Source organism: Trichechus manatus, unplaced genomic scaffold (assembly GCF_000243295.1).
Source record: "Trichechus manatus latirostris isolate Lorelei unplaced genomic scaffold, TriManLat1.0 scaffold00181, whole genome shotgun sequence".
NCBI lineage: Eukaryota > Metazoa > Chordata > Mammalia > Sirenia > Trichechidae > Trichechus > Trichechus manatus.
In genome coordinates, this window is record NW_004444117.1 from 5,202,059 (window position 1) to 5,210,866 (window position 8,808).

At 47.1% G+C, this 8,808-nt stretch overlaps 1 protein-coding gene across 1 annotated transcript; it reads left to right on the top strand.

The window, feature by feature from the left end:
- The first annotated feature begins 2,117 nt into the window (after positions 1–2,117).
- Positions 2,118–7,260, top strand: LOC101346261 (immunity-related GTPase family M protein 1-like). The gene is made up of 2 exons (XM_004387196.3): positions 2,118–2,245; positions 5,844–7,260. Exons 1-2 carry the CDS (start codon positions 2,213–2,215, stop codon positions 7,164–7,166), a joined length of 1,356 nt encoding a protein of 451 aa, XP_004387253.2. The 5' UTR covers positions 2,118–2,212; the 3' UTR covers positions 7,167–7,260.
- The last annotated feature ends 1,548 nt before the right edge of the window (positions 7,261–8,808 follow it).

An 8,808-nucleotide genomic window follows, 5' to 3' on the forward strand; every position in this document is an offset into this window, starting at 1 on the left:
TCCAAAGTGGTCTGAAATAATTACTTTCTCTCAGGTGCTGTGCATTTCCTGAGCTCTGCTAGGTGATTTGCACCTGAAGTGTCTCATGCCTGTGTAGACAGAAGGTGAATGGGCTGAAGTCTTGAGAGGGCTGGACCTCCAAGATGGCTTCTTTACTCATGGGTCAGTTCCTCAGTGTGCTGTGAGCACTCAGTTGTTTTGGCTTAATGGGAACCCTCTTGGTGGAAGTCCTCAAATAGAAAGAGAAATACATCCAAGAGACCCTGCAAGGACAGGGGAAGTGAAAGTAAATAGCAGGGCTTTGAACTGGTTTGTTCTGATTCAAACTCCTGCTGTAAATTTGCATTTCTAACAAGTTCCCAGGCAATGATAACACTGCTGGTTAGGGACCAATCTTGAGAACTACTAAAAACTCATAGCCGACAAGTGGATTCCAACTCATAGTGACCCTATAGGACAGAGTAGAACTGCTCCACAGGGTTTCCAAGGCGCGGCTGGTGGATTTGAACTACTGACCTTTTGGTTATGCAGCCAGATGTTTAACCACTGCGCCACCACCACCAGGGCACCGCTAGTACGGCAGTGGTTCTCAAAATTTATCATACATAAGAATCACCTGGGGATCTTGTTAAACTGTAGATTCTGATTCAGTACACCTGCAGGATCCAGCTGCTAGGCACAGCCAGGGGGAGGGGGAATCATTAGCTTTATTCAGGGTGGACTTTACAGGCAGATGTGATGGAAGGACAGAGGGAGAAAGAAGTGTAGAGGCCCAGAATGTGCTGAATCAGGGGAATCCAGTGGGCAGAAGGGGACAGCAATCGGAGGCAGGGGCCCTGGAAGGGTCAGTGCTTATTAGAGGAACAGAGGTTGGGGGCGGGGCAGAGGAGCTCAGAGCAGGGTGGAGCGTCCTCACTCAGGAGCTGAGCTGGGTGGGGGCGAGTCAACACTGGAGCTACGAGAGGCCGGTGGCGACTCCTCTCCCTCAACACTGGAGCTAGGAGACGCCGGTAGCGACTTCCCCAGGAGGGTCTGCATTTATCTGCGGGCCAGGCCTCCTAGGGGGCTGAACGTTGATTTCGCACAGGATTCAGCGCCAACATCTCAGGATGCGAGTGGGGGCGGGGAGGCGACATGGGCTGGTACCAAAACACCCTGACCCCGTGCTCTGCTGGCGCTGGTCTACCTCTGTTCAAGGGCAGGGCTTCCACGGATGCCCCCGCCCTCGGGCAGCGCCCCGCCGCCCCCCCAACCCTTCCCCTGAGAACCGTGCCTGGGGAAGAATGTGTGACCCCCTCCTCCCCGCCCCTGCAGCATCCCATTCACGGGAACTAGAGTGATTTCCAGGAACAGAAACTGAAATCTGCATGCCTTTGATGGCCCACCCCCACGTGGGGCTGGAGAAGGAGGGGAAGACTCAGACCTAGAAAGAGCAGAGCACTGATCTGAGCAGAACTTCAGACCTAGCCCAGGACAACAGGACTGTTGTTTTCCAGCGGACAGCCTCAGCTCCCCACAACTCACCCCCGTCCTTCCTGAGTAAACTGGCCTGGATTCGAGTTTTGAAAGGTGCCGGAGGGAACCGCCTCTGCCTGGGAGGGCAGCAAACACTCCCCTGGAAAGGGGTGAAGACCCAGGAGTATCCACTGACATCCCAGCAGGGTGCCCCCTGTGCTTCCAGGAGCTGGTAAGTGAGGGGGCTCCTAAGATTACAACTTGACTTATCACCGTCCTAACATAAAGACATTAAAAGGTGGAGTCATGACACCTAATCTCCTGATTCTCTGCATAGAAACCCCTTCTGAGATCAGAACCAGCTCCAGGCAACGGCTGGGATAGCCTGGAATTGTAAGAGTCCATTAGTGCCCCAGGCTGGACCACCCAGGGAAGATTCAGGGCAGAGGTATCAACTGACATTTTAGTCTCTCAGTTCATCTGATTACCTGGTGCCCGACAGTGGAGAAGCCTGTCTCTATGGCAGGGCACCAGATCCTGTGGAAGACTTCAATGACGTAGGAGAGGGGCTTTTCCACTGTCTGCCTAGAACATACCCTGTCCAGAACCATCCTCATCGATCACGTGGAATTTAATCAAGCTTTCCTGGGGTAAATCAGCATGTTAAGTTTCCCTCAGCCTTTCCTGATAATGATCAAATGGAAAACCAGCCTGGGACGCTAGTCCACCCTGGTTTCTGGTCTCTTGAAGGTCTCTGATGCCCCCGACTCCACATCTGATCTGCGGCCAGGTTTTACTTCTCCATGAATCTCTGTGTTTGGGGCCCAGGAGGGTTGAGTGTGGCATGAACTGCGTGGGGGAATACTCTAATAGGTGTTTTTCATTCTACATGCCTTAGGTCATGAAGTCTATTTAGTGGGTTATGATCAGCATTAAAACAAACAAACAAACAAACTTGAGGGAATGGAATGGAGTGGAAAGGAATGGAATGGAATAGATCACAGTATACAGTGGTTTAAGGGCAAATAGTTTTGTGATGTCTTTGTTTCAGGTGTGTGCTTCTGTTTCTGTGCATGTGTGAGTGTATGTACTCCACGCATGAGTGAGTGTGGGTGTGGGAACGTGTGTCAGCGTGTATGAGTGAGTGTGTGCATGTGTACAGACTGTCAGGGAGTGTAAGCACCAGCATAAGTGTGGAAATGTGAACTTGTGCTGGTGTGAGTGAGCATGTGTGAGCGTGTGTACAGACTTGAATGCAAGTGTGTGAGCTATGTGTGCACACTGAGAGTGTGAAACAGGACTGCCAGGCCTCGGTAGGAGCAAAAAAATTGTCTTTGAATCAGTCCCTAACACCTGGTGGCTTGGGGCCACTGGAATGGCTAGATTTTTGTGATGAAATAATGATCAGTTGCTCAATCACCACCTTGAAGGAGAGCAGAAAGGGCCCAAATCACAAGTCTAATGGAAGCCCAGGGGAGGTCAAAAAGGAGGTGGCTTACTTTATATATATTGCAGCAATTTCAGTCTTATTTTGCCCTGTGCTCTTGGGCCAGATGAGCTCAGTTAAGTTTCAAACAGGGACAGAACATTAGGGAAATATACAGATTACTATATGGGCCTGGTCATCAAATATTTAATAGGAATTATGAAGAACCAGAACTATGTTACTGTTTGTAGCATGAAAGAAAGAGGTGTTTGGGGACTTGTAACCTATTTGTGAGCCAGTGTTTTTTCACTTGATCTATTAGAAAAAGTTACGGTGATATGGGGTCTGGTGTAGGTTCTGGTCACATTGAGGCAAATCAGGGAGAGTGATTCAGGGGCTGCTGCCCACCTTCTCTCCTTTCTGACTGGCATGGCCCCCTGGGAGTCTCTGACAAGAACACTGAGCCTGTCATAATCCCAGAGTAGGGACAGTCTTCCATGGAAGCAGAATCCATAACTCGGCCAGGGTCAGAAGAAAACCCCCTGCCCGAAGCCTATGAAGCAAGCCTGGAACTCACAAGGAGCATGGCTTTCTGGGCCTGGACAGCTGTGAGGCCTTCTGGGAGCTTGTCATGGATTGAATTATGTGCCCCCAAAGATGTGTGTATCAGTTTGCCCCGGCCATGATTCCTGGTATTGTGTGGTTTTCCTATATGTTGTAAATCCTGCCTCTTATGATGTTAATGAGGGAGGATGGGCAGCAGTTGTGTTAGTAAGGTAGGGCTCAGTCTACAAGATTGGATTGTATCCTGAGGGAAAGTCTTGAGATATAAAAGACAGAAGTGAGCAGTGAGACAGGGGGACCTCATACCATCAAGGAAGTAGTGCCGGGAGCAGAGCGCGTCCTTTGGACTGGGGTCCCTGTGCAGAGAAGCTCCTAGTCCGGGGGAACACAGAAGAGAAGAAGGCCGACAGAGGGAAAAAGCCTTCTTCTGGAGCTGATGCCCTGAATTTGGACTTTTAGCTTACTTTAACCATATGGAAATAAATTTCTCTTTGTTAAAGCCATCCACTTGTGGTATTTCTGTTGTAGCAGCACTGGATGACTAAGACAGACCCCTCCGTGTCCCTGGGTCACCATTAGCCAGTGACTCAGCTGTTTCTTTGGAAGGGGCCAGATAGGACTTGAAGAAGACTAGGGGTGTCAGGGCAGGGCAAAGGGGCTCTTAGAGAATTAAGAGGAGAGTAAAAAGTCTTCCCATCATGTCCAGTTTCCTCTAACCAAATCCAACTACTCCTTCCTCTCCTTGTAAGAATTCCCTCATGAGTAAACCGTGTGCTGCCCAAACAGAATTAAAGAGAAGAAAGTTATCCTAACACCACAGAGCTGACTTCCAGCAGGTCACCCACCCACTTCAGAAAGCCTTCCCAGCCTGGAGCCACCCAGGGCTCCATCTCTTCATGTCCAACCAGCATTGCCCCTTCATGCATTGCCCACCACTGTGCTATTCGTCCCTTACCCAGTTCACTGCAGCCCTTTATTTCTTTCTTTCTTTTAAATTGTGCTTTAGATGAAAGTTTACAGAAAAAATTAATTTCTCATTTAACAGTCCACAAATTGTTTGGTGACATTTGTTGCCAACCCCGCAATGTGTCAACACTCTCCCCTTCTTCACCCCGGGCTCCCTGTTTTCATTTGTCCAGTTTTCCTGCCCCTTCCTACCTTCTCATCTTTGCTTTTGGGCTGGTGTGCCCATTAGTCTCCCGTGCATAAATTGAATTATGAATCCCATTCCTCATGTGTTATCTTGGCCCTATAGACTTGACTAATCTTTGGCTGAAGGGTGAACCTGAACCTTAGGAGTGACTTCAGTACTGAGCTAAAAGAGGGTCTGAGGGCCATACTCTTGAGGTTTCTCCAGTCTGTGTCAGACCAGCAAGCCTGGTCTTTTGTGTGTGTGTGTATGTGAATTTGAATTTTGTTCTGCATTTTTCTCCTGCTCTGCCCGGGACCCTCTGTTGTGATCTCTGCTAGAGTGGTCAGTGATAATAACCAGGCACCATCTAGTTGTTTTGAGTTCAGTCTGGTGGAGGTTGTGGTCATAAGAGTGTATTTGGAAAATTTGTTTTCACTTAGAATTTGAAGGAAATGAAGGACAGGCATTTTTAGGTATGGCAGTCATGTGCAAGTCACTGAAAATAAGGAGATGAAGGACAGGCACTTTTTAGGTATGGCAGTCATGTGAAAGTCACTGAAATTTTTTATGAAAAAATGTAGTGAGGGTGAGGAAAAAGTATTTTTCACAGTATTGGTAAAAATAATAAAAAATTATTCTTGACCCAGAGAGACAAACCCATTGAGGACTTTTATGTACTGTCTTAGTCTCTTAGGGCTGCCATGACAAAATGCCACAAGTGGGTGGCTCAAAAGAACAGAAATTTATTTTCTCACAATTCTGGAGGCCTGAAGTCAAAATCAAGGTCTCAGCCATACCCAGTCCTTCTGGAACTTTTGAGGGAAGAACTGTTCCATGACTGTGTCCTAGTTTCTGGTGGCTAAACATTCCTGAGCCCCAGAACGTTCCTTAGGGCTAAAACCAAAAAACCAAACCTGTTGCCATCAAGTTGTTTCCAACTCATAGCGACCCTATAGGACAGAGTAGAACTTCTCTATAGGGTTTCTAAGGCTGTAAAGCTTTCTGGAAGCTGACTGCCACATCTTTCTCTCATGGAGCTGCTCTGGTGGGTTCCAACTGCTGATCTTTTGGTTGGCAGTCCTCGGGGCTACCCATCCCCAAGTGCATGTGTCACTTGCATGCACCCTCTTGTTTCTTTATTTCTAATCCAAATGTCATTGCTGTCATCTTGGTTGTGGATCCAAATGCTGGGCTTGGGATGTTAAATCTGATGATTCCTATCTTGCCTTGTGCAGCCTAACGTCCTTTCTCTTCCTCCATCTGCAGGTCACTCCACTGCCCACTGACATGGAGGAGTACCCAGTGTCCCCTCACACCCCATTCTCTGCATCTTTCCCCTCTGCGGTGCCTTACCACACGGGTTGGAGTATTTTACCTGAGGCAGGAGCCATGAGCGTAGAGAAGGCTTTAGCAGATGGGAACTTGCTGGAGGTGGTTTCTGTGGTCGAGGATACTCTGAAGACAGCATCCAGCACCCCAGTGAAAATCGCTGTGACAGGGGACTCCGGCAATGGCATGTCTTCCTTTATCAACACTCTTCGGGGCATTGGACATGAGGAGGAGGCCTCGGCTCCCACTGGAGTGGTGAGAACTACCGAAACACCTGCCTCTTACTTGTCCTCCGATTTTCCAAACGTGGAGCTCTGGGACCTGCCTGGCATGGGGACTTCCCCACAGAGCCTGAAGGAATATGTCACGGAAATGGAGTTCAACAAGTACAACCTCTTCATCATCATTGCATCAGAACAGTTCAGCATGAATCATGTGATGCTTGCCAAAACCATTGAGGGGATGGGAAAGAAGTTCTACATTGTCTGGACCAAACTGGACAGGGACCTCAGCACAAGCATGCTCAGGGAGGAGCAACTCTTGAAGAATATCCAAGAGAATATCCTAGAAGATCTCCATAAGGAGCAGGTGTGTGAGCCCCCCATATTCCTGGTCTCTAACTTTGACCCTTTATTGCATGACTTCCCAAAACTCAGGAACAAATTGCAAATGGACCTCATCCATATCAGATGTGATGATCCCCTTCAGAGGCTGTCCCACACCTTTGAGGAGATCATTAATGACAAAGTGACCTCCCTGCGGGCGAGAATATACACAGAGTCTTTCCAGAAGACCCTTGGCATTCAGGATCCAGATGATTCAGAGGAGTGTCTGAAAACCTTCAAATTACTCTTTGGTGTGGATGATGAATCTCTCCAGCAGGTGGCACAGAGAATGAGGACAGCAGCCACTGAGTACAAGAACATCATGAAGTCCCAGGAATTGCAGACTCTCAGCCCACAGGAGCAGTTGATTCCTTGGATACACTGGAATACAGCCTATTACTTAAGAAGTATTTTTAGCTACATCCCATTCCTTGGTGGCTTTGTTACCCACTACGTCAGGTGGGTAAAACACACACTGTATCTTGACATGGTTGCCAAGGACACCAAGACTATCCTGAATAAAGTCCTGGGAGACTCCATCTTTTTGGATGAAGACAGGGCATCTGGATCCTCTTCTCAGTCCTGTACCTTTTCTACACTCTCATGCAGGGAGATCAACCCTTCCACTTCCATGGATTTGTATACCTTAAGTTAATGGACTGACTTGCTCATTTTGTACCCACCTTAGCAAGCACCATAATGTGTTGTACTCCTTAGCATTTGTTCAATTTCGTTAACTAAATTAGCTGGATCTGAATATGGGTGAAAAGGTCTTTTTATTTGTATAGTTTTACATATATCTTAGTTCTGCCATTCCTTTAGGATTTAAAGTTAACATAATTCCTCTTATTTGAGGGCCCTTGGTTTCCCCCTTATTCCTTTGCTTCTCAGCTCTGATGCCCTGAATTTGTAGAGACACACCTGGTTGAGAGGGGAGAACACTGTTGGGGACGGCTGATGCAGACTGTGGTTTTAACATTCCTGGAAAAGCATTGCATGGTGGTTCCATAATGCCAATGCTGGTCTGGCTGCCTGTGAAGCCCTCTTCTTTAACCTCTCCTCAGCAGATGCCAAAAACAATCTATATTCCAAAAAGGATTTGGAAGAGGGAAACAAGTGCCATTGTTACACGGAGCAGCAAATTATTGAATGGAAGAGCAAACTGGACTGTTCTTACCTTAAGTACAAACACTGTCCCCTCCAGATTCAATTCTGGCTGCATCCTCTCCCACACTCTTTACACGCACACCCTCATGGCAGGCCTGAATTTGTCACGACCCCTAACTCAGTGGGTCCACAGCTGCACTGCGCACCTCCACCCATGCACTCTTCCTCCCACACTCACTGACTCCTCTCCCCTTTGCCCAGCTTTCCCTTCTCTCTTCTCTCAATTCATTCATGCCCAGTTATCTAAGATGGAAAGTATTCTCCTTAGACTAGTCCTTTTCTCTCATTCCTTATCCAAGAGATGACCAATTTTACCTCGTTAACATATTGCAGACCCATTCTCTTCTGCTCACCTCCCTCCCTATTTCTCAGTTGAACCCTGGAATTACTTCTTGTTTCCAAGCTCATATATCTCTTGGCTACCTTTGGTCCTTGCCTACTCTCTCCAGTGTCATCTTCTGCCACTCCTGGTTACATGCTATGATTTCTTCTGCAAACTGCAGCTGCTTGCGTTTTCATCAAACACACCAGACTGTTTTATGCTTCTAGACCCGTGTTCAGACACTTCTCCATTACTCATAAGTACATCCTTAGCACCCAGCACATTGCCCAGTACAGCATAGGCTCTGGATAAATATTTCTCAATTCACCCATCTTGCCTATGATGGCAGGATGGAACAAAAGCCAGATTGCAGCACCTCCACCTCTATATTTGGTTAATCATTATATTTTAAAATGTTTTTGTCTAAAGTTTTTTTTAAACTGACTTTATTTGGCTCTGAATTTTTATAATTAAGAATATTATGTTTATAAATCAATCATGGCCATATTATGATTTGGCTGATAAAATGAGAACCTTCCCAGGGGTACTGCAGTTAAGATGATTGTTTATTGGAGTTACATAGTGGAGTTATGTTGGTTAATAGAGAGACAAAAGTCAAATGGTATTTATTGAGAAAAACACAAGACTGAGTAAACATTGTTGGCACAAGGTCTAGGTTAGATATTATTTTAATGAGGTAATACCAATTAAGTTAGGAAGTACTTGTAGATGCTGGCTGAAGGAACACAATAGATTAAGGATTGTCAGCCAAGGTGGAGTTGGGCCAGGTGATGAGAAAACTCTGCTT

Bases quoted from the DNA above. Each gene is read 5' to 3' on its own strand.
- LOC101346261 (XM_004387196.3), top strand. From the start codon at position 2,213: ATGCCCCCGACTCCACATCTGATCTGCGGCCAG. The intron at 2,246-5,843 runs GTTTTACTTCTC...CTCCATCTGCAG, and splicing joins CACATCTGATCTGCGGCCAG to GTCACTCCACTGCCCACTGA.